This window comes from Pogonomyrmex barbatus, unplaced genomic scaffold, assembly GCF_055798465.1.
Source record: "Pogonomyrmex barbatus isolate J1 unplaced genomic scaffold, ASM5579846v1 scaffold9, whole genome shotgun sequence".
NCBI classification, from domain to species: domain Eukaryota; kingdom Metazoa; phylum Arthropoda; class Insecta; order Hymenoptera; family Formicidae; genus Pogonomyrmex; species Pogonomyrmex barbatus.
The window spans coordinates 8,690,143-8,717,084 of NW_028297193.1; the positions used below are offsets into that span (position 1 = coordinate 8,690,143).

The 26,942-nt window shown below is 38.8% G+C and overlaps 2 protein-coding genes and 2 pseudogenes across 2 annotated transcripts in view; 1 reads left to right on the forward strand and 3 right to left on the reverse strand.

Annotated features, from left to right (window-relative positions):
* The window catches only part of LOC105433326 (uncharacterized), a 297,296-nt gene that overhangs the window by 194,088 nt on the left and 76,266 nt on the right, over nt 1–26,942 (reverse strand). The gene's annotated exons all lie outside the window — the stretch shown is intronic.
* On the reverse strand, nt 806–3,767 carry LOC148934636 (uncharacterized; annotated as a pseudogene).
* On the reverse strand, nt 19,383–21,653 carry LOC148934637 (uncharacterized; annotated as a pseudogene).
* On the forward strand, nt 24,659–26,861 carry LOC148934638 (uncharacterized). Its single transcript, XM_089084603.1, has one exon. It carries the CDS (start codon nt 24,675–24,677, stop codon nt 26,859–26,861), a length of 2,187 nt encoding a protein of 728 aa, XP_088940729.1. The 5' UTR covers nt 24,659–24,674.

Genomic DNA, 26,942 nt, shown 5'->3' on the forward strand with positions numbered 1-26,942 from the left:
ATTTTGTTGCTCGTGATTTATAATAAATGATGATTTTGTTGTTTGCTCTGTTCCTAACCTTCGAGAACTACCCTCATCTCTCCCGTGCCAACACAACGCTTCAAACTTGTAAATTTCCTGAATATATCAGAATTGCATTTTCCTTGTATGATTTTTTATCTTATACGTCCGATATCCTAAAGAATGAGAAATTTGTTGAATGAAATGTTTTCAATTTTATACGAGATAAATGCGCGCTATTCATTTGCTGACACCGTATACTTTTTAATTCACTAATAATATTCGATATTATATCTGGGATTGTTAAAACTATTTATGCACTGACAGAATATCGTTTAGCATTATGAAAAAACGATCACGCATTTTTTCTAATGCATGCATACTAAATGGATTAACCTTTATGTATCAATATCACTTATATTAAAAATAGTATCTTTTCGTAAACATAAAATTTATTTTATATTTTTAATGTATACAAGAACATATGGGTTTATTTCAAGGCATTTTTAAAAAATTTTTTTCTGAGTTCGCTACACCATTATATTCTATATATTAAATTATATTATATATTAAATATATTCCTGAACGGAAACATATCGCAGTATAGTGCCCTATTTCTTAAGAGGATCCACATCTCAACCTTAGAAGTATTTTATAATCATTAATATCTATTAATTCTAAACGTTCTTCTGCGTTTAGAGAATTTTTTTACTTATTTAGAGGATTCTATACTAGTCGCTATATCTTATAGTTTTATTGTTCTTGTATTTTCAAAAGTACAAATATTAAATAGCACAATGGAACCTGTAAAGATTTGAATGTATAAAAGTATATATTATACTATATCATACTGTTTGTATGTCATACTGTGCTATAATAAAATTCTATTTATCGATTTTGCAAAATGTCGTTGTCTCAAATCCTGGACAATCTTTCTGATAGCATTTATTTTGTCCTTTTAATACAACATTATTATTTATTACGTTACAAAAATCGTTATCGGACAATAAGTTGCAATCAATTTGTGCAACAGGTAATTTCTTTCTTCATGGTGGACACCCCACGTTATAAATAGATGTTTCTTCAAAACTTGGGGTATTTTTAAAGATTGTATTCCCTGAATAATCAGCATTAGTTTGACAATCGATTTGTATACAATCTTCAGGTATACAATCTTCTTTCATATTTTGAGACGTAAAATGTGATATTAGTATTTGTGCATGTCGTTTGTATGTGTACGCCTTTATTGATGTCTTTATCCAAAATATCCAGTGTTATTTTATACATTTCATTATCGTAATTTTCTTCATGTATCTGTATGTATATTATAAAGTAAAGAAGAAATTTTTAACAATAGTATCGATTGTAGTTAAAATGAGGTTATTGTAAGTATAGCAATTATTACTATAGTTTAAGTTTCTTCTAAATATAAATATACAATAAATATAAAATAATGTAGAATTAATGAATAGTATGATCGAAAATTAATGGAACGTCAAATTTCCATAGGATTTCTCTCCATTAGTTCAGGAAAGTTTAGTTAAAAGGGAAAAGAAGATATTATCAAAAAAGTAATTATATATAAAATAACAAACTTCGCTTTGAATGTTCGTAATCTGCCAGAACTACAAGAACAATTTGTAAGATGCTATCAAATGCACAGGTATTCTTAAATAATTTCTTAAATAATTTTTATTGTTTATTTTAATTGCTTGCATTTCTATCATATTGCTATTTTTTATAATTGGAAGCTTTATAAGTAATATATGGGTAACCATGGTCCGTCAAAACAAATCTCCACCATTTTCCCACTGGCGCCAGCGTGGCCTCCCGCTGTCACGTGGAAATGGAGCGTTCTGATTGGTTGGTGAGCGAGGCAAGTGATAATTACGTAATTAGTGGGGGCGTTCTGATTGGCTGAAGCCAAAGCTGCCCGACGCGTGATTGGCTCTGTCCATAGTGCCCCATGTGTGTGATTGGTTGTCGAAATGCCAGACGAAAAAGAAGGAGAAGGGGGAGAAAATGTCTGGGACCGTTCGGGATTCGAAAACAAAATGGCGTCTGCGAAAAAGATGGCGGGTGTGTGAAAGGAATATACTTTACGAGAATGGAATGCGATTTTTATGACATGAGGGATGGAGCGAGGAGAAGAAAATTGATTTTTTGCGGTTTTTATTACGTGTATGGTATATGATGAATCACGTTTTCTTAGGACGGAAGGTTACTCAGCGCCTCATAGCTTGCGAATTTAAATAAATTTCTCGAGTCGTTTGACATTTTTTGTATGGAGGAAATGTATAAACATTTTGAAGACGAGAGGTTTTCGGAGTTTAATAGTCGTTAGAATTATTTACCGTCGACGATTTATTAAAATATGTATCCAAAAATGGTAAATTATTTATTTGCGTTCTCACAGCAAGTTCGATATCCTTTTTGTTGCCTCGGAGAGTGAGTTTGATGATATCGGCATCGATAATTGTTAGGTAGACATAGTTCTCCTTGATCAAATAACATGCGCACTCGTTAATAGTATCGATGACAGATGCTAACTGGTTTATACGAGCATCGACACATTTGATGATATTCTCCATTCTTTGAAAGATAGCTTGCTACATTACAACTGCGACAGGGTAAGTTTTTCTTTTTTTCGACGATGGTTGTTCTTCCGCTTTCGAATCTGCTTGCATACTTCCAGTACTGCTTTCTTTAGGAAAATTTTCATTTTCCTTATACGTCACCAATACAGCTTTCACTCCGTACGCAAAGGTGAAGTTGAATATGTTTGCAAATGTGATAGGATTTACTTTGCTTTTGTTGCTTCCGTTAAAGTACGCGCTCATGTCTCGAATATTCTTTTGAAATTGCTGCCATGTGTCCGGATCAAAGCTGATTCCTTCTGCAAAATTACCACTCAATTTGACGACAGGCTCGAAGATACTCTCCTTAGATAATCCCACGTGTAATTTCTTCGTATCAGGGGTATTGAGAGAGTACGTCGTAGAAAACAACAAATTTTGCGATAAATATCATCACATGCCTCGGTAGTCGAAAGGATAAGATGCCTGCCCGGTAAGCAGGAGATCCAGGTTCGATTCCTGGCTGAGGTGGTATTTTTTCGCAAAATAATTACGAGTTTTCACGACTCGTGGTCGGGCCCCGCCGTGACGCACACCCTCCCTTCTTATTTTGCAACATTTTGCATAGAGTTCTTGAATATCTTACGAATATTTTCTACTTTAGCACAGCTTCTTGTCCGGTCATATTACTTAACGAGAAAATTTTGAATAAATGTTCACTTTTAACAAACGAAAACTTGGAGGGATATTTTTGAAGTAGACGCTCGAATGTCGATACTCGAGTGAAGCAATATATCGGTATGTACAGCAATATCTACTTATATCTCCCCTTCCCTTCGAAATAAACAAAAAAAGTACATTTTATAAATATATATAATCAAACCGAAGATTCTAGAAGAAACGCATCTCTTCGTTTTGTCTCTGCTCTTTTTCAAGGAAAAACTTTTCTCGAATAACAGAATTATTACAGATTCGATCATGTTTGAACACGCGTGTGTCTTGGATGTTAATGAGAAAAATTTTAAATAAATAAATTATTGAACATTCAAGTAAACTATAATTTGACGCTGCTCTTTTTTCAATAAAGAAAGAATTTTCTCGAATAAAGCGAACATCGCAGGTTCATTCACATTCGAATATGCTTGGATATTAGATGAGAAAATTAAAAAAATCTTCGAAAAAATCATACAAAAACTATTTCAAGAAGAAGAAATTATCGAAATATACAATAGAATTACGAGTAAGAAATATTTTATAAATATTAAATTTGAAGAAGCGAGAACTTTCCTCAAATTTAAATAACTATTCATTTGGACGTGACATATGTCTGAACGCCGTTTATGCGTCAGTAAACAAAAAAGATGAAATCGAAAAAAGATTAAGTCTAGATACAAGGAATACAAATTTTCAAGAAAAAATGACTTATTAGAACTGAGATAATATTCTTACCCCCCCCCCTTTCTCCCTGAAACTACAGAATAATTCTATAATTTTTTATAAGTCTTTTCCGTACGGAAAAGGTAGGATTTTCCCTATAAATAGTGCGTCTTGTGCTATCTAAAACTATTTCTGAATTGAACTCTTTCGTGCTTTACTTCGGTTTCATCACATAAGTTTTAAAAGTTTGTGTTCGAGTTATTTTGTGCGAATAAAGGTGCGAAAAATGGGCAGTGAAATAATCAAAAGAAGCGTAAAGTTAGCATCGATGCTGAATACTCGCATAAACGGAGAAATTTTTAACTAAAATATCCAACGTTTCGCTCGATGCTATTTGCTTTTCACATGTTTTTCGTGCGAATATTCCAATACAATATTGGAAATATTGTATCAGTTAGAATACTTTGGTATCGACGCGCGGTTACGCAGGATTGCCGAAGAAATAATCGAATCTCGACGTGCAGCTGGACACGAAGAGGAGGATGTGGGCACATCCAAAATCTCCTTTCGCATCTCCATAATGGTAAGCATCGCTCTATTATTTCTATATATAAGTAATTTGAATAACAAACTCGGTTTAGCTAATTTTTAATAATAAATTGTAGAAGAAAATGCTTGTCAAAGGGTCACTGTGTTGGTGTATCTTCTCACGCAGATTTGGAGGCGATGCGCGGAGGAAGAGCCAGAAGCAGGATCAGCGCGTAAATAATATCACTAAAAAACTAGACAGGAGTAATATTAAAAATGTAATTTTTTACAATTTTCTAAGATTAAAGTATTAAATGTTTTTAGGAAGGCACGTGTTGAATTAACGCAGGAGGAGGAGGCGCCTCCAGAAATTATTCAGCTCTTGTCAGGTAAGTTTACATTTTCAAATAAATAATCTCTAAAACAAATAGTAAAAAATAAAAAAATCTTAATACAACTTTGTTTTTCAGATACGGAAGTAAGTATTTCCGACTCACGTGTGTTTTCGCCTGGTAAGTTGATAGAGAGAAAAAATATTAATTAAAAGATATAATAATTATATTAATTAAGGACATAATATTAATAACGAGAATAAAAATTTATGATATAGTTTTTTCCTAGAATACGATCATATGTATTCTCCCGTAATCCCGAAAGAGGAAGGGGATGAAGAACGGGAAGAAGAGTAGGAAGAAGAAAAAGAGGGGGAGGAAAAGCAAGAGGAGGAGGAGGCGGAAGAGGAGGAGGAGGAGGAGGAGGAGGAGGAGGAGGAGAAAGGAGGAGGAAGGGGGGGAAAGAGGAACGCGAGAAAGAACGAGAAGCCGAAGTAGAAGAGGAAATTAGAGAAACACCTCCTGCTGGTATATAATCTTTTTTTTTAATTTCTCGATTTATGTTCGTATTTAATTTTAAATTATCGAATTTTTTTAATAGGAATTCCTCTCAGCCCTATTCTTCATGTGAAAAGGAGACGGCAGCGTTAAAAGGCGAGTTATCTCGGCGAAAAATATCATGTATGCACGTTTATTAAATTAAATACGGACATAATATTTGAAGCATTATCGAAGTATTTTCTATAAAGTAAAATTCTAATTTTTGTAACTTTTGTGCAGAAGCGAATATCGAAGAGCCGCAGCATGGAGGAGGCCGAATTTTCCTTCCTCAGGAAAATTCGGAAGAGGAAAAGAAGGAGGAGGAGGAGGAGCAGGAACAAGCACGAGAGACCTCTGAGAACGAGGTCAGGAATTTTAATCATTTAATTTTATTATTAATCGGGGAAAATTCGCGGTTTAGAAATTTTAAGATATTAGAAAGGGAGGCGATATTCCATTTGTGTCTGCTACCCGAAGGAGTCTAGCTTTATAATTGGCTTGAAAACGCATTCGCTGAAATTCATGTCTGTGCGTTGCATACCTCCGAACCGCATGATTACGTGGGATTTTCATTCGATTCGGAGGATTTAACGCATGGTCCGGCGGGATCGTTTCGATCGGCACGCGAGGACATTTAGCGTCTTGTGAATTCAGTAGCGCAAAGCGCCGGTAGTCTCGATATCGCACAGAATTTTAACGTACGCGTTTTCAATGTCACAGCACCCAGAGGTCGCGGATGCGTTTCGAATAAACTTACGCGGGAAGATGTTGCGAAACGTTCGATCTTAACAATCTTCAATTCAGATAATTTGTGTTTTCCCCGCTTTCTCGTAGCCGCGCAAATTTATCATGAACGCGGGACGTTGCGTGCGGAAGAATTTCATGAGCAATGGAATGCGATAAGACGTCAGAATTCGTCGTTACAACGTGATCTCGTGCTGGATTTGACGAGGGCTGGTGTCACCATTCCACCGGAGGGTTGCGGGATTCGGGAAATAGAATGTTTCCAATGCTTTTTCGCCGCATCCGATATCGCGATTGTTGTTTATAATTTTACCATTTTTAGACGCGGCGAGAGACCTTTATTCGACGGAACCGCGGTACTCGTCTCTCTAGGACGCGAGTCCTTATACTGATTAAATATTATATATTACAAATGTCAACATCATTATAATTCTATTTTAAATTTAAAAGCGGCCGCGGGAAGTAGAGGAGGTTATTGCATATCATGCAATATTGGATATCGCGAGGAAAGAGGTCACCGCTGCTCAAATAAATGTTCTCGATGTAATAACGTGTCGTCGTGTGATCAGTACGAAATCGTAGAACTTGTTAGGTGTGAGACTTGCAAACATTCTTTGGAAACGCATACTTCGAGCATCATCTCGCGACAAAGTCGTATCGAAAAAACTCCGGCGAGTATCTATAATACCATTCGACTTTGCGAAGGTTGCGGACGGATTATAAAAGCGACAAAAAAAAACACGAATGTGGCGTTTCTTTTTGTAAAATTTGCAGTTCGCAAAAACCTAAATCATCTTTGCTACATGCAACCTCTCTCTTGTGAAGACAGATTCTCCTGCTATTGAGTCCGACGGAGATTCTTCTGTAATTACGAGAGAGAGCGAGCAGAATAACGCGGGTGAGCGGGAACGCAAAAAGGGACGAACGGCATCCGTGTTTTATGATTTTTAAACGCGTTAAAATCAATCGCTTGAGGGAACCGATATAAAAATTCACGTCCCGACTCTCTGCGTCGCGCAACAGATTTGCGATTCGTGCGCGGAGATAGATAATTTGTCGGTGCGCTGCGACTGGTGTGGAATATGGATGCGAATTTGTTTTTCGGGAGAATCCTGTAAAACAATTTGTTGAATTTGCAACACGCCCTACGAATCATTTTATTCGGATCATTTATAGCGCATAATGCGAAATCGTTCGACACACAGTTTATCCTCCGGTACATTGTTGAAAATTACTCCGGATTAGAACCTCGTATGATTTTGAACGGTACAAAAATTATGGTCTTATTAGCAAATTGTACGAAATTTATTGACAGTATTAATTATATGCCGATGCCGTTTGTCAGAATTACCGAAGGCCTTCGGGTTACCAAATACTTGTGACAAAGGTCTCTTTCCTCACTTATTTAATACTGCTGATAATCAAACATATGTCGGACTTCTACCGGATGTTCGTTATTACTCGCCCGAAACAATGCAAACAGAGGAACGCAAACGTTTTCTTGCGTGGCACACGAAAATGACAGAAAAAAAAATATCGTATTTGATTTTCAACGCGAAATATTCGAATATTATCGCACTGACTTCAGAAAAATATTCTTAGAGCAGGGAAATGTGTATCCATTCGAGGAATGTACAACTATCGCTTCAACGTGCATGAGAGTTTTTCGGAAAAACTTTGCGCGAAGGAGAAATAGGAATCATTCCATCGGGTGGATACAGATTTAAAGATAACCAGTCGCGCAAAGCCGTGCAATGATTAATTTTAAAAGAACGCGAGATCGGTCGTTGAATAATTCACGTAGGATATGGACGCGAGTATCAATTAGCGGAAGGCATGCTTGTCGATGGCTATTACAAATGCGAGAATGGAGATGAAACGCAACGTCATGTCTTACAATTTCACGGATGCTTTTTTCACGGATGTCCGTCTTGTTATCGAATAAATCGCGATAAAACGCTCGAGAATTTTAAAGATACGATTGACACGCGTTATGAACGAACGATTGCAACATCTTGGCGGTTACGTCAGCAAGGATATATCCTAACGGAAAAATGAGAGTGCGTTTTTGACGAAAAAATGCGCGAGAACCACGAGGAGCACTGCGTACAAGCTCGTTAGCGCTGGTGCTCTCGTGGTGAACGTTCGCACGAGCGTACGAGCGAGACTTGTCGCGATCGAGTGTGAGCTCGTTACGCGAAGATGCTGGCGCGAGCACACTTCCGCCGCGGAGGGGCCCTTCCGCGAGTAAGCTAATCTCAAAAATTTTTTGAGAAAAAAATTAAGAATCTCAAATGTCCCATTTCATTGTTTATTAAACTAAGTACGACGCTCAAGACGTTCATTTCGCGAAATGGATGTGCGCTGGAAACATCCATGGACATCGATCGTGTGCGGATCGACGGGATGCGGGAAAACAATCTTTGTAAAGAGATTTCTTCGTCATTTACCCGTTACGTCAGATGTCTGTTTTGAGAGAATTTTGTTTTATTACGCTGAGTGGCAGGATGCTTATCAGCAGCTTCAATATGAAAATACTCGAGATTCCGCAATCGAATTTCACGAGAGATTACCACGTCCGGAAAATTATTCTAACGATCCATCCCGTGGGAAATTGATAATAATTGATGATTTTATAAGGGAATCGTCCTCGAGCGAAGCAATCGTAGATCTGTTTACCAAGGGAAGTCATAATAAGAATCTCAGCTTAATTCTCATCACGCAAAATCTCTTTCATCAAGGATGTGGATAACGCGATATATCTTTCAACGTGAATTACTTTGTGGTTTTCAAAAATCCGAGGTTTTCAAAAATCGAGATCGCGTGCAAATTCATCATCTCGCTCGTCAAGTCTATCCGAACAATCCAAAGTTCCTCGAGGAAATGTATCACAACACCACATCTCAACCTCACGGATATTTATTGCTCGATTTGAAACAGTCGACTCCCGACGAGTATCGTTTTCGCACGTGCATATTTCCTGATGATACGCGAACTATGTTTACGTATTGCGCAGATCCTTTTCCGGAAGTTTCATATAAAAGTATCGTATTCGCATTCTCTCGCGACAGTCGCGCAACTTCCTCGCGATGAAGAAGAGAACGTCTTCGGTTAATGCGAGAAAAACCGCAGAACATTCGATCGGTAAGAAAAATATCTGTTTTCTCAAAGCGCTGTGTTATTTGAACAAAAATCAGCGCGTCTCTTTCTTACGCCAAACGGACAAAAAATTCATTCGTTGTATCTGCGAGTGCATTTTCAATACTCTTAAGGGTAACGTTCCGCTCGAACGCGCTGAAAAAAATCGTCTAAGCAAATATAAAACAACTTTGCGCCGCATAGCGAGAAAAGTCAGTAATTGGAAAAGTAAGAAAAGACTATTATTACAGCAAGGCGGATTTACCGTATCTCATCGGACCTATACTATCGTTCCTATTTTCGAAAATTATCCGTGGATAGTGAGAGAGAGAGAGAGAGAGAGGGAGGGAGAGAGAGAGAGAGAGAGAGAGAGAGGGAGAGAGGGAGAGAGGGAGAGAGGGAGAGAGGGAGAGAGGGAGAGGGAGAGAGGGAGAGAGAGAGGGGGGAGGGAGAGAGAGAGGGAGAGAGGGAGAGAGGGAGAGAGGGAGAGAGGGAGAGGGAGAGAGGGAGAGAGGGGGGGAGGGAGAGAGAGAGAGGGAGAGAATTGAATTGAATTGATTAGACTTTATTTAGCTTTCTCAGCTATTTTGCAAATACATGATACACACTTAAATTATACTTAATATATGCTCTTTTAACATTCGCTTAAACATTTCTAGTTTATCACATCTTTTCATTGTGGCTGGCAACGCGTTGTACATTTTTACTCCTTCGTAGAACATACTTTTTTGTGCACTCCTTGTTCTACGAAATCTTATTATAATATCTCCGGGTTGTCGCGTTTGTCTATCATTTTTACTCCCCACTAGCTCTAATTGATCTTTTAATTGTTCCGGTAGCATGTTATTCACAACCTTAAAGATAAACGTACACACATTATAATATAGCCTCTGTCTTATGGACATAAACTGCAGCGTTTGCAGCATATGTTCCACCTTGGTATATTTATTACACTGCAGTATGATTCTCATAGCTCGGTTTTGCGCTTTTTGCAATTTGCTTAACTGCGTTTCACCCATGTCAATCAACAACGTCGCACAATACTCAAAATGAGGAGCTATAATTGTCTTGTATACCGTGCATCTGGTGTAAGCCGATACAGAACTACCTATTCTATTGAGAAAACTCGTTTTTTTCCCTATTTTCTTTAGCATATAATCACAGTGGTCGTTGAATCGAAGTCTATCGTCAATAATTATACCTAGATACTTCATCGTTTCCACACGCTCTATCTCAGTTCCATCCAAGCATTTCAACGTAATATTACCTCTTAGCTCTTTTCTTATACTTCTAACTATCATGTATTTCGTTTTCCCTGCATTCATTTTTAATTTATTTATATTCATCCACTTTTCTACTATAACAAACACCGTATTCATTTTTCTTTCTAATTCTGCGCTACTTTCTCCCTCCACATATATTAAAGTATCATCCGCAAACATTTTTATCTTACATTCTTCTGGACAGACTTTGATTATATCGTTTATATAAAGTATAAATAACAAAGGTCCCAATACAGATCCCTGTGGAACTCCATATTCCGTTGCCATAATTTTGACCATTTATTATTAAATCGCACCTGCTGTGTTCTATTCTTTAGATATGAGTTTAACCATTCAAGGACTTTTCCTCTGATTCCATATTGATATAATTTCCCTAATAATCTTTCCCTATCTATCGTTTCAAACGCTCGCTTCAGATCCATGAAAATTACCCCTACCATTCTCCTTTCACTGACTATCAGTTTCCAAGGGAGGGAGGGAGAGAGGGAGAGAGGGAGAGAGGGACAGAGGGAGAGAGGGAGAGAGGGAGAGAGGGAGAGAGGGAGAGGAGAGAGAGAGAGAGAGAGAGAGAGAGAGAGAGAGAGAGAGAGAGAGAGAGAGAGAGAGAGAGAGAGAGAGAGATAAACTGAGTTATGGAAAGGACAAAGAAGATGGTCTTGATTTCCACGGAAAATCTCACGGAAAGAATGCAGCATTGCCTCCAATATCAGCAATTGGTGTAATAGGCACAAGGGAAAATTCCACGCGACAGAATTCGGAGACGATGGAGAAAATTTTAATTCCGTACAAACACCCGGCTTTGTCACGACTCAATTCCGAGCAGGATTCTTAATTCACCCATCCCGCGCGATGTAAGTGAAAAATGGAAATTATATCAAGAAGGTACCAACCAAAATACTTTGGTGATATCTCCATTTTGATAAATCGCAAAAGGAAGATTCGACGCGTAACGCCGTCGATGACAACAATTCAGATGCGCGGGAGGAAGACATAGCGGACCCGGTGCGCGAATCACAAATGCCAAGCAAACTTTCTCATCTTGACGAGTATGTAAGTAATATACTACGTGCCGACTCTTTGCGTAAGCGTGAACAGCAAAGCGTCAAAAAAATATTAGAAAATGTACCGAAAAGTTTTCGTGCCAAGACGCGTTTACTTTTGAAATATTTAATTGATAAAGCAGTATCCGCGAGAATTACTTGAGACGAAGAAGGAATCGTGACTATCGACGGTAACGTTATAAAAGATTCGAATATCACAGAACTGATAAACGATGCGATGCGCGAGAGAAAAACTATGAAAGCAATAGGAAAAGGTCAGTTTGCGCGATTACTGCGTATGACAAATACCCCGGTTGTACTCATAGGAAATAAGGAATTGTTACCAACCATATTTATCGAGATATTATCATCACCACGAGCAAGTTCCACTTCGAAAGTACCGAGAAAACTTTCGACAACATCGACGACGAGGAGGACAGTCCGAGAAAGGGACAAAAAACGCAAGACCTATGAAGAAGAGCGAGCGAACTATACATTGTTTCTTTCGCCTCGTTTTCGTAAAGCCAATACTCCTATTCGTATAACCTGTCGCATGCAGCTAAACCGAATTTCTCTCGTAAAGAAATAGTTCGGTGGCTCGAATCGCAAGACGCATATACGCTGCACCGTCCGTCGAGACGAAAATTTCCACGATTACGTTATAACGTGACGAATATTGACGATCTGAGAGGCCGATTTGATTGAACTCCGTAATCTCAAAAGTTACAACGACGGATTTTTTTATCTTCTCATAATTATCATATTTAGTAAATTTGTCTGGGTAGAACCGTTGCGAAATAAAACGAGTAACTGCGTGATAAGGGCCTTCCAAAACATTCTCTCGAGAAGTGATGGTCGAATACTCGTGCACTTACAAACTGACAAGGGCAAAGAATTTATCGCGCGACCGTTGCAAGATTTTCTGAAAGGAAGAGGCATACGTTATCGAGTAGCTCGCAATCCGGACATCAAAGTTGCCATCATTGAACGCTTCAATAGAACGTTGAAAGAGTGAATAGTGCTATTTTACGCATAAAAATGCGTGGCGTTACATCGAAGTGTTGCAAGATATCGTGCGCGCTTACAATCACATTCGTCATTCATCAGGATGCAACCGGCAGCCGTTACGAGAGAAAATGCTCGCATCATACGCGAAAATATGGAGCGTAAGGGGAGAGAGAAGAGAGCGCCGAAAGTAGTAGAACGAAAGGCTGAATTCGATGTTAACGATCTCGTCCGTCAATAGAGCAAAAGTCATTTTCGAGAAAGGATACGAAACGCGGTGAAGCGAGGAGATATTTCGAGTTTGTCGCGTTCTCCATTGGCGAAGACCCCGCGTGTACGAATTGTGATCGGGAGAACACATCAATGGGATTTTTTATGAACAAGAATTAGCACGATAAAAATTTGACGGAAGAAGAGTTTATTGTCGAATGCATGATAAAGAGCAGAGGAGTGCTAACGCAGTGCTAACAAACAGCTGCTAGTTAATTGGCGAGGATATCCCAGTAAATTCGATAGTTGGATTCTCGCTTCGAATTTAACTTTTCTCCAAGATGGAGGAGGAGCAATTTTTCATAGTTCTTCCGAGCAATAGCAGTAAGAAGTATTTTTCAGAAGTATTTTCCAGGAAATACATGCTTTTCTTTCACACCTATTACCTCACAATTTACATTTATTCGAAGAATGGGAAGTCGCGCTTAGCAAGATTCAATTTCCCTTCAGTCTTTTTCACGTACGTCGAAACGATAATAAGATTAGATTTGTCGATTTGAAGGGCGTAAAGGATGAGAAAAATGCTGATAAGTTTACGGTGAAAGAATCACACTTACGGTCAGATGTTTATGGAAATAAAGAGGATCTTATCTACGCGATTAATAGAGAGTGTAGATACGTCGATTCGCATTTTACTTTCGAACTCCAGAAAGATTCTGGTGATAATGTCCTTATAAGCATCGAATGTGACGAAAACTGCACTCTCGTTCATTATATAAATCTGCCAGCTAATATATTTCAAATATTAGAGAAAATCAACACCAATGCCGTCTTTCTTATCATTACAAGTTACCTAATTCCAACGATTTAACTCCATTTTTCAAATTCGGTTTTATCGCCGGTGGTGAAGGACGTTATAACTTCTTGGACTATAGAATCCTGTAGTCTATGGCACGGTATCCCCGATAACATGTACACGTTTATTGCGATATTTGCTTACATAACCGGCGATACGCGAAGTTCGTTTCTTCGAATCGTTCCAGTCGAAATACTCGGCTGTAATTACACGTATGGGACGAATCTGGTAAAATATTTCTCCACTCTGCAATATACTCCACTGCGTCAAACGAAATTCAGTAAAATTGAAATAGATATAAAAGACCATCGTGGAGAAAAAAATACCATTCGTATCCGAAACGCTAGTGACATTACACTTTAGACATGTCCGTTAATTACGGTGGAAAGTCTACGGAGCTTTGAGAAAAAACTAATCCCGCATGGAATACGACGAAATGCAGAACGATGGAGGTAGGGGAGAAAAAATTCCTCGAATTTTCGTCGTTCAGCATATCAGCATGGTCATGGGATCGGAAATTTCCTCGGAGAATTATTTAGAAGAGTACTTCCTTATCTAAGCAGGGGAATGCGCGCAGTCGGGAAAGAAGCTTTACGCGCTGGAATTGACGTGATAGAGAATGTTGAAAACAACACTCCGTTCAAGAAAGCAGTCAAAACGCGGCTCAAGGAATCGGGGGGAAATCTTAAGAAAAAAGCCAAAGAAAATATAAGTAACTTGATGAAGGGATCGAGATATAAAACATCCGCGAAAATACGAGTGGCTCAGTTTCCCTTCGGACGACGCACGCACCAATAAATCCGGGAGAAGCACGGTTCATAAACACAGATAAGTCGATAAAAAAAAGAAATCATCGAAAATCGACGTGAAAAAAACGATTAAAAAAAAATCATCAGGAGGAAAACGGGAAAAAATAAAAAGACAACGAAACATCGACGAAATAGCGGAAAAAAGCGCACCGTATCTGATATATTCGCTTAACCGACGTGAGTGCGATTCGTAAATTTGAGAGATATATCCTTTCTTCATACTTACTCGAACGAGTGTTTAAAGAGCGAGCTCGACCTTTTCAGTTTACCTCATACTCAAATCAGTATCGAGAGTTCACAATGGGTTTATTACAAACCGGTAACCTCGCTCGCGGACGACGCACCTATAGAATTCGTTGTACCCGAACATGGCGAAGATTATCTAGATCTCATGCATGCCACTACCATGCTAAGTATTCGCGTACGAGTGGAAAGTTTACCCGGTTCTGGAACATCGACAGGAGAAGGAAATAAAATAGGCCCTGTAAATCCTATTACATTCGATGTTTAATCAGATCGACGTGTACTTCAATCAAAAATTCATATCACCCCCAAACAATGCTTACGCGTACCGCGCACATCGAAACATTGTTAAATTATTCTTCATCGACAAAAACTTCCCATCTAACTTCTTGTTTATGGGATATAGACGAACTCGGTTATATGGACGCGCTATTAGAATTGGACAACCCCAATTAAGCTCTCATGAGACACGCGCGATATATCCAAGGAACATTCGCTAGATCTAATAGGCTATCTTTATTGCGAAGTCTTTAATCAGGATAAATTTTGAATTAACGGAGTGGAAGTTAGAATAAGATTCGTTCGCTCGAAAGATGCGTTTTGTCTCATGGAAGGCAATTCAACATCGAAAATACGTATTCTATAGATGTTAGTTTTGCTCATAAGAAGAGAAAAAATAAGTCCTGCAGTGTTACTCGAACATGCGAGAATGTTAAGTAAAACAATCGCCAATCCTCTGATGTGAGTCAAAGTTAAAACATTCACGATTCACGCCGGAGTGGTAGGAGAATCGATTGATAACGCGATACTCAGGTAACTTCCGAAGCGCGTAATAGTCGGATTCATCGATAACAAAGCGTTTAACGGTGACAGAAAGCTAAATCCATTTAATTTCAAAAATTACGGTATAAATTTCTTCTTGTTATATGCCGATGGTGTGCAAATTCCGAGCAGACCATTGCAATCAAATTTCTCAAAAGACCAGCCGCGCTATATCGAGGCTATAACACCCTCTTCTCGGGAACCGGTATCCATTTTCTTTCAAATGAGAGAAATTCTATAAGCAGAGAAAATTATGCCAAAGGTTTCACGCTTTTCGTTTTTTGACCTCACTCCCTCTATCGGCAAATTGCGCGGGACATTGGAATCTTGTCAGACATGAAAGTTTACGATTAGAGGTGCGATTTGAAAAAGCTATTACCATAATGATTAATTGTATCGTTTACGCAAAATTCGATAACATGTTAGAGATTTTTCACGTCAAATTATCGTTGATTTTAGTGGATATATTCGAATTTCTCCTCCTCCCACCGTTATCTACTTTTCATTTCTATTTCTCCAGAAAGCATAACGAAAAATAGCCGTAGTTTTGCTTTAGACGTGAACGTCGTCACTTCATACAAAACAGTTTGAAAGTGCATTCTACGCATCATGGATATAATTATCGATATACAAGGTTTCCGCGACGCTGAGGGGAAGTTTATACCGAAGGAAGTGGCGGTTGTCGCTGTTAACGAAGCATTCATAAGCCACTGCATTATGTTGCCAACATTTGTCGAATTATCCGAAAAATACAGACGAGAAAACAACTGGCTCTCTCTTCTGGCTCATTCCATGGAGTGGTTTGACGAAACAACCAATTCCAAACATTTCATGGCGGAACTACGCGTTTGCACGGCAAACGCATTACATATACACTAAAGGCAATTTCACGTAATTCCGCTATGAAGTGTTTGGAATTGGTTGTTTCGTCGTTGTTTGTACGGCAAACGCGTTACATATACACCAGAGGCCGAGAGAAGACATTATTTGCAAAACACTTAGCTACATAACTCAAAGCTAGAAATATCTAATCATTTTTCAAATATTTTTCGTTTGTTTGCCATAGAATTAAGGAAAATAATCTCGCTAGTATATAACTTCAAGTGTTAGAAAAATCTAGAATTTTACATCTAGAAAATTTTTTCAATCCACGTGTTTGTCATAACCATAAAGCCATATAACTCCAAGTTCGTCGTCGTCAGAAACTTCTAGTGCGAAACTGTCCGTTCCTGTTTTCCTCCCCCCAAATACTATACGGACTCGGTAAATAACTCTAACGGTTATTGCACTCCGAAAATCTCTCGTCTTCAAAACGTTTATACATTTTCTCTATACAAAAATGTCAAACAACTTGAAAAATTTATTTAAATTTGCTAGCTATGAGGCGCCGAGAAATCTTTCGTCCTAAGAAAACGTGATTTATCATATCTCATATACATGTAATAAAAACCTGCAAAAAATCAATTTTTTCTCCTCGCTCCATCCCTCATGTCATAAAACTCGCATTCCATTCTCGTCAAGTATATTCCTTTCACACATTCGCCATCTTTCTTCTTCGCAGACGCCATTTTGTTTTCGGACCCCGAACGGTCCCAGACACTTTCTCCCCCTTCCCCTTCTTTCTCATTTCGACAATCAATCACACACATAGGGCACTATGGGCAGAGCCAATCACGCGCTGGGCAGCTTTGGCTTCAGCCAATCAGAACACCCCCACTAATTACGTAATTATCACCTGTCATACCCACCGACTAATCAGAACGCTCCATCTTCACGTGACTGATAGTTTTTGACAACGGGAAGCCACGCTGGCGTCAATGAGAAAGTTTGTTTTGAGGTGCCATGGCTACCCATATACTACTTTTGTACTTTTATTCCACGTTAGACAATCTCGTGAGAATTTTGTGTTGATTTTTTCCTAGATATCTCGATTTTATGATTTTCTCATTATTCAATCCTCGTCAATTTTTTATTGCTTGTGTAGCAAGAATTTTTTGTCAGCTTTCCTGTGACTGTAAGTAAGATAAGCAAATTCGCTCAAATCCTTCTTCATTACTTATGCTTATTGAGCATTCCTTTAATGCATGCACCTTTGTTTGATAAATACGCAATTATGCATCAGATAGTAGATCATTATTGGTACAAGCAGGACAGGATTTGAAATGTATTTGTCGCGAAGTAGACATATTTGATATTTTCTTATCATACTCGTCTATTATTATTTCTTTACACAATTGTAGCTGTATTTTTTTTTCGTCCGCATCAACAATTTTTAGTTTATCATGTAAGAAATCTAATAAATTTTCACAAATTCATCAACTCTAATGGGAAGATTTAAATTTTTTAATATATTATTTTTTAATTTGTTAAATTCCCCTTCTACAGCCGTACTAGATTGTCACCGGTATTCGTCCATAGCCGATATTATATCGTCCATCGTCGATATTATCATACATTTGATCATAAGGGAAACATACTCATTTCTTTTAACAAACGTTTTGCCAAAAGTGAAAAGTAGTGGGCATTGTCACGATCTCCAATTTTATGTAAAACACTTTCTACTTCTATATTTATTTTTATGCTCCACGCCAACCATTCATTATCATGATTCTTCAATTATTTCATCTTCATCTGTAAGGACATCTTTTTCCTCTATGTCTTCAATATTTTCATATTCTGATATACCTATGCAATAACAATAATTGTGACAATTAGAAATAAATTAGAAATGTTTATGAATTAGAACAATTAGAAATAAAAGCTGAATAAAACTGATATATGATAAACTGATAAATATATTTTAAAAATAATAATATATTTCTAATGTAAGATTATTCTATATATAAATAAAATTAAATAATATAATTATATGTCGACTATATATAATTAAAATAATATATATATATATATATATATATATATATATATAAATAGATAATTAAATAATAATATATATATATATATATATATATATATATAAATAGATAATAAATAGATAATAAAATAGATAATAAATAGATAATTAAAAATTAAGTGACCATTTAAAGTAACAGATACAAACTGCATCATGATGTTTTGATACTATTTTTTTGAATAATATTATATTATATCTTTATATGGGAGAATATTGACAATGTCCTCCTTTTGCACTTTACATGAACATCCTTTATTAGAATACATTTCGAACGATTGCAAACATCTATGATGCTAGCCATGAAACGTTCAACTAAATAACTAAATAAGATATAACGCTTATACCTGCGTGCTAAGTGTATTTTCAGAAACAAAAGGTACACAGGCAAATGGAGAAACTCCATGCGAGATAGAAAAAAGAGATTAAAATCAATCGTTACTGATTAGTAATTATTTTTCACTCTGTGAGTGCAATATTTACTCTGAATTAATGCTGTATTTATTATAATCATCATTATAGATAATAATGTTAATATCTCTAAGTCTGTATATTACAAGTAGTAAGTGGGGCACTATGGCGCGTCAAAACAAACCCCCACCACCTTCCCACTGGCGCCAGGGGCGTGGCCAAAAATTGGCAGTCACGTGGAAATGGAGCGTTCTGATTGGTCGGTGGGGATCGGAGATGATAATTAGGTAATTAGTGGGAGCGTTCTGATTGGTTGGCTCCGTAGCTGCCAGACGCGTGATTGGCTCTACCCATAGTGCCCCATGTGTGCGATTGGTTGTCGAAATGCTAGACGAGGTAGGGGAAGGGTGAGAAAGCGTCTGGGACCGATCGGAGTCCGAAAACAAAATGGCGACTGCGAAAAGAAATATGTCGGGTCTGTAAGAGGAATATACTTGTCGAGAATGGAATGCGATTTTTTGTTCACGTGGGATGGAGCGAAGAGAAGAAAACCGATTTTTTGTGGAATTTTACTGGTTGTATACGGGATATGAAGAATCACGTTTTTCTTAGGGCGAAAGATTTCTAGGCGTCTCATAGGCGGTGAATTTTTTGTATGGGGGCAATATAGATTACGAGTGGATATAGGTTTTGAAGACATGCGATTTTCGGTGTGTAATAACTATTATTTACCAGCTCGTACGGTATTTGGCTGGAGGAAAACAGGAACGGACAGGTTCAGACTAAAGGTTTCTGATGACGACGACGACGACGAACTTAGAGTTATACGAGGATTTTATCCTATCCACAAACACGCGGGCTGAAAAAATTTTCTTTCGATGTGCCGATAACTATGCAGGCATACTGAAGGGAGAGAGAGAGAGAAACGTGTGGGTCAGGAAAGCATAGAGGTACTAGAAGACAATAGAAAAACACGCTCGCGCAGGCCCGTGTAAATGACTTTCAAAAAGGAAGAGTTGTGAAAAATTTAGGATAAAGGGAGAGATAAAGAAACGACGTAAATTTGAATTTATGTTACCAAGTATAAGTCGAATTTATTTTTCGCATATATGAATATATTTTGTTACAGAGTTATTCTTCTTGTTACAAAATTAAATATACGAATATTATACAAAAATTATAATTCACGATTCAATAAAATTATAGTAGTAATTTCATTAAATTTTAATGTAATTAATTCTAAAAATACAATATCAAAATATGTATCCAAAAATGGTAAATTATTTATTTGCGTTCTCACAACAAGTTCGATATCCTTTTGGTTGCCTCGGACGGTGAGTTTGATGATATCGGCGTCGATGTAATTGTTAGGTAGACATAGTTCTACCTCCTTGATCAAATAACGAGCGCACTCGTTAACAGTATCGACGACGGATGCTAGATGGTTTATACGAGCATCGACACATTTGACGATATTCTCCATCCCTTGAAAAGTAGCTTGTTGCATTACAACTGCAACGGAATAAGTTTTCCTTTTTTTCGACGGAGGTTGTTCCGATGTTTTCGAGTCTGCTTGCGTATTTTCGGTATTGTTTTCTTTAGGAAAATTTTCATTTTCCTTATACGTCACCAATACAGCTTTCGCACCGTAGGCAGAGGTGAAGTTGATGAATATGTTTGCAAATGTGATGGGATTTACTTTGCTTTTGCTGCTTCCGTTAAAGTTATGCGCTCATGTACCGAATACTGTCTTGAAATTGCTGCCACGCGTCCGCATCAAAGCTGATTCCTTCTGCAGAATTACCACTCAATTTAACGACAGGCTCGAAGTTCTTTTCTTTAGATAATTGTAATCCCACGTGAAATTTCTTCGTATGAGAGGTATTGAGAGGGTACGTCGTAGAAAGCAGCAAATTTTGTTCCACATTTTGCACACAGTTCTTAAATATCTTGCGAATATTTTCTAGTTTAGTGGGATTCGCAGCTTCTTGTTGTCCGGCCATATTACTCGATGAGAGAATTTTGAACAAAATGTCCACTTTTAACAAACGAAAACTCGGAGGGATATTTTCGAAGTAGACGCTTCGAATGTCGTTACTCGAGTGAAGCAGTGTAGCGGTATATTACTTACCTATATCGCATCATCCCCTCCTTTGAAATAAATAAAAAAGTACGATTTATAAATAATATACAGTTAAACCGATTCTAGAAGATTCTAGAAGAAGCGCGTATTTTCGCTTTGTCTCTGCTTTTTTTCAAGGAAAAACTTTCCTCGAATAACAGAATTATTACAGATTCGATCATGTTCGAACACATGCGAATCTTCGATGTTAGCTGAGAAAAATTTTAAATAAATAAATTATTGAACATTCGAATAAACTATAATTTTACGTTGCTCTTTTTCAACAAGGAAAGAATTTTCTCGAATAAAGCGAATATTACAGGTTCGATCACGTTCGAACGTGTCAGGGTATTAGATGAGAAAATTTAAAAATCATCGTAAAATCATCGTAAAATCATCGCATAAAATGCAGAAATTATTTCAAGAAGAAGAAGAAAGTATCGAAATATACAATAGAAGTACGAGTAAGAAATATTTTATAAATGTTTAAAATTTGTTAATGTTTAATTTGTTAAATGTTTGAAGAAGCGAGAACTTTCCTTCCGAAAAATTTAAATAACTATTTATTTGGACGTGCTATATATCTGGCGCCGTTTATACGCCGTTAGTAAACAAAAAAAAATGTGAAATCGAAAAAGGGTCAAGCTGCAAGTAATATAAATTTTTCAAGAAAAAATGATTTATTATCTGGGCTGAGATAGCATTCCTACCCCTCACCCTCTCGAAACTACAGGGTAATTCTACAATTTTTTATAAATCTCTTTTGGAAAAGATTTTCCCTATATATAGTGCGTTTTGCGCTATCTAAAACTATTTCTGAGTTGAATTCTCTCGAGCTTCATCTCGGTTTCGTCAAGCGAGTTTTAAAAGTTTCGGCTTATTTTACGCGAATAAAGGTGCGAAAAATGGGCAGTGAAGTGATTAAAAGAAGCATAAAGTTAGCATCAATGTTGGATATTCGCATAAACGCGGAGAAATTTTTATCTCGAATATCTAACGTTTCGCTTGATGCCAACTATCTGCTTTTCACACGTTTTTCCTGCGAATGTTCTGATACAATATTGGGAGTATTGTATTAGCTAGGATATTTTGGTACCGACACGCGTTTACTCCGGATTGCCGGAGAAGTAATTGAAACGCGACGTGCGGTTGGACACGAGGAGGAGGATGTGGGTGGTCACATCCAAAATCTCCTCTCTCACCTCCACAATGGTAAGTGACTCTATTATTTTTATAAAAGTAACTCATATATCGGACTAGCGATTTAGCTAATTTTTAATAATAAATTATAGTAAGAAATGCACGTCAAAGAATCACTGCGGTGGTGAATCCGCTCACGCAAATTCGAAGACGACGAGCGGAGGATGAGATAGAAGCAGGTCCAGCACATAAGCATTATTATTAAAAACTAGACAGGAGTAATGTTAAAAAATAAAAATTTCCCAAGATTAAAATATTAAATGTTTTTAGGAAGGGCACGTATTGAACCTACGCAGGAATTAGAGGAGGAGCTGCCTGAAATTATTCAGCTCTCATCTGGTAGGTTTGCATTTTTAAATAAATAATTTTTAAAATAAACAATAAAAAATTAGAAAATCTTAATACAACTTTGTTTTTAGATACGGAAGTAAGTACTCCAGATCAGCGAGTGTTTTCACCCGGTAAGTCGATAGAGAGAAAATATTAATTAAAATACATAATATCTTTATTGATTAAAGATATAATATTATTATCGAAAATAAAAATTTACGATATATTTTTTCTTAGAATACGACCACATGTACTCCCCCGTAGTCCCGGGAGAGAGAATTTGGAACGATGAAGAAGGGGAAGAAGAAGAAGAAGAAGAAGAAGATGATGATGATGAACAAGAGCAGCAAGAAGAAGAAGAGGAGGAGGAGGAGGAAGAAGAGGAGGAGGAGGAGGAGGAGATGGAGGAACGCGAGGGAGAACCCGAAGGGGAAGAGGAAATTGGAGAAACACCGCCTGGTATATAATCTTTTTTCTTACTTTTTACGATTTATGTTCGTATTCAATTTTAAATTATCGAATTTTTAATAGGAATTCCTCCCAGTCCTATTCTCCATGTGAGAAGAAGATGCTATCTATAAAAGGCGAGTTACTGCAGAAAAATACGCTTGTTTACTAAATTAAATACGAACATAATATTTTAAGCAAACTCGAAGTATTTTCTATAAAATATGTTTCTAATTTTTTTGTAACTTTTGCACAGAAGTGAGCAATGAAGAGCCGCAGCGCGGAGGAGGGCTTCCACCTCGGGAAAATTTGGAGGAGGGGGAGGTGGAAGAGGAGCAGGAAACAGCAGGCGAAGAAAGAGAAGAGGAAGAGGAAGAGGAGGAGGAGGAGGAGGAGGAGGAGGAGGAGGAGGAGGAGGAGGAGGCGGCGGCTGAGGTAGGAGGACAAGTGGAAGAGGAGGAGGAAGAGGAGGAGATGACGGGAGAAGAACAAGTGGAAGAGGAGAGGGAGGACGAAGAGGAAAGGGAACAAGCACGTGACGGGGAGGTTAGAAATTTTAATTATTTGTTATTAATTGGGGAAAATTCGCGCCGTTTTAGAAATTTCGCGATATTAGGAAGAGAGGCGATGTTCCGTTTGCGTCCGCTACCCGAAGGAGTCAATGTCTATAATTGGCTTGAAAACGCGTTCGCAGAAATTCATGCCTACGCGTTACATACCTCCGAACCGCACGATTACGTAGGATTTTCATTCGATTCGGAGGATTTAACGCACGGCCCGGCGGGATTATCGTTTCGACCGGCACGCGACTTAACTCGCGAGGACATTTGGCGCCTCGTGAGTTCAGTAGCGCAAAGTGCCGGAGGTCTCGATATCGCGCGTGATTTTAACGTACGCGTTTTCAATGTCGCGGCACCCAGAGGTCGCGGACGCGTTTCAAATAAACTCACACGGGAAGATGTTGCGAAACGTTCGATTTTATCAATCTCCAATTCCGATAATTTATGTTTTCCCCGCTCTCTCGTGACCGCGCAAATTTATCACGAGCGCGGTACGTTGCGTGCGGGGGAACTTCACGAACGGTGGAATGTGGTAAGACACCAGAATTCCTCGTTACAACGCGAACTCGCGTTGGATTTGACAAGGAGAGCTGGTGTCAGCATTCCACCGGAGGGTTGCGGGATTCGGGAAATAGAATGTTTCCAACGTTTTCTCGCCGCATCTAATATAGCTATTGTTGTTTATAATTCTGCTACTTTTGGACGCGGCGAGAGTCCCTTATTTGACGGAAGCACGGTACTCGCCTCTCTAGAACGCGAACCTTTATATCGGCTAAATATTATATATCACGAGCAACATCGACATTATAGCCCAATTTTAAATTTAAAAGCAGCCTCGGGGAGTAGAGGGGGGTATTGTATTCCATGTAATATCGGGTATCGCGAGGAAAGGGATCATCGCTGTTCGAATAAATGTCCGAGGTTGTAACAACGTGTCGCCGTGCGATCAACGCGAAATCGTGGAACTCGTTAGGTGTGAAACTTGCAAACGTTCGTTCTTCGGAAATGCATGCTTCGAGCATCATCGGGCGACAAAGTCGTATGACGGTAAAATTCCGACGAGCGTTTGTAACACCATTCGTCTCTGCGAGGGATGCGGGCGGGTTGTAAAAACGACAAAAAAACACGAATGCGGCGTTTCTTTTTGTAAAATTTGCAGTTTGCAAAAACCCGTAAACCATCTTTGTTACATGCAGCCTCTCTCTCGCGAAGACAGATCCTCCGTTGTTGAGTGCGGCGGGGATTCTTCTGTATTTGCGAGAGAGAGCGAGCAGAATAACTCAGATGAGCGGAAATGCAAAAAGGGGCGAGTGGCATTCGTGTTTTATGATTTTGAGACACGCCAAGACCAATCACTTGAGGGAACCGAAATAAAAATTCACGTCCCGACTCTGTGTGTCGCGCAACAGATTTGCGATTCGTGCGCGGAGATAGATGATTTGTCGGTGCGATGCGAGTGGTGCGGAGTACGCGAATTTGTTTTTCGCCAAGACCCAGTAAAACAATTTATCGAATTCGCAACACGTCCTACAAAACATTTTACTCGTATTATCTGCATAGCGCATAACGCGAAATCGTTCGACGCGCAATTTATCCTTCGGCACATTGTAGAAAATTATTCCGGATTAGAACCTCGAGTAATTTTGAACGGTACAAAAATTATGGTCTTAACAGTGAATCGCACGAAATTTATCGACAGTGTTAATTATATACCGATGCGTTTGTCAGAATTACCGAAGGCCTTCGGGTTACCGGATACTTGTGACAAAGGTATCTTTCCGCATTTATTTAATACTGTCGATAATCAATCATATGTCGGTCCACTACCCGATGTTCGCTATTACGCGCTCGAAACCATGCGAACAGAAGAACGCGAACGTTTTCTCGCGTGGCACGCAGAAATGTCGGGAAAAAATGTAATATTTGATTTCCAACCCGAAATACTTGAGTATTGTCGCACCGATGTTAATATCCTTCGCCGAGCATGCATGGCCTTCCGAAAGATATTCTTACAGCGGGGAAACGTGTGTCCATTCGAGGAATGTACAACTATCGCTTCAACGTGCATGAGAGTTTTTCGGAAAAACTTTTTGCGCGAAGGAGAAATAGGAATCATTCCTTCGAGTGGATACAGATTTAAAGATAACCAATCGCGCAAAGGCACGCAATGGTTAATTTTGAAGGAACGTGAGTTAGGTCATCGGATAATTCACGCGGGACGCGGACGCGAGTATCGTTTAGCGGAAGGCATGCTCGTCGACGGATATTATGAATGCGAGAATGGGGGTGAGACGCGGCATCACGTCTTGCAATTTCACGGTTGCTTTTTTCACGGATGCCCGTCTTGCTATCCATTAAATCGCGATAAAACGCTCGAAAATTTTAATGACTCGTTTGACGCGCGTTACGAACGAACAGTTGCAATGTCTTGGCGATTACGTCATCAAGGATATATCCTAACAGAAAAATGGGAGTGCGTTTTCGACGAAGAAATGCGCGAGAATCGAGAGATGCGAGAATTTCTCGAAAATCACCCCATGGTGCAAATCCCACCTCTCGATCCTCGCGATGCATTTTTCGGCGGACGCACCGGCAATATCGCGATTCGATACGAGGTTACGGGCACCGAGAAGATACGGTACGTAGACGTATGTTCTCTGTACCCGTATGTACTCAAGACCGGAGTTTTCCCAATTGGTCACCCTGATATTTATGTGGGCGAGGAATGCGCCGATTTAATTGGAATCGCGCCAAATTTTAATTTTACTCCGGTCGAGAGTCTCGTACGTTGCCGAGTACTCCCCCCACGTGATCTCTTCCACCCTGTACTACCGTACCGCGTGCGCGGTAAATTATTATTTGCTCTTTGCTGTACATATTGCGAATCATTTTCTCGCGATGCGTGCACTCACGACGATCCTGCGGAGCGTGAGTTCGAGGGCACATGGGTGTTCTGCGAATTACGCAAAGAAGTCGAAAAAGGATATCTCGTGACGCGGGTAGACGAAATTTGGCAGTATAAATCTACGTGTTATAACCCCGAAACGCGACAGGGAGGGCTGTTTACCGAATACATCGACACTTTTTTACAATTGAAACAAGAGGCGAGTGGGTGGCCGAGCGAATGCAACGACGATGTTGCTAAAGAACGCTACCTGAGGGAGTATGAAGCAACCGAAGGTATCGTTCTTGATAAAAACAACATCGTGCGTAATTCCGGCTTACGCTCCGTCGCCAAACTCTGCCTTAATTCGTTTTGGGGGAAATTCGGCCAGCGGAGTAACCTACCTGAATACAGAAATAATAAGATCCTCTCAGCGTTTCGCCGAATTGCTGTCGAGTCCCGAACACGAGATAGTCGGTGTATTGCCCGTTAACGAGGATGCGATATATGTTTCATGGCGGTTAAAGAGCGAAGCGGTAGTACCTTCACCGATAACTAACGTGGTGATAGCGGC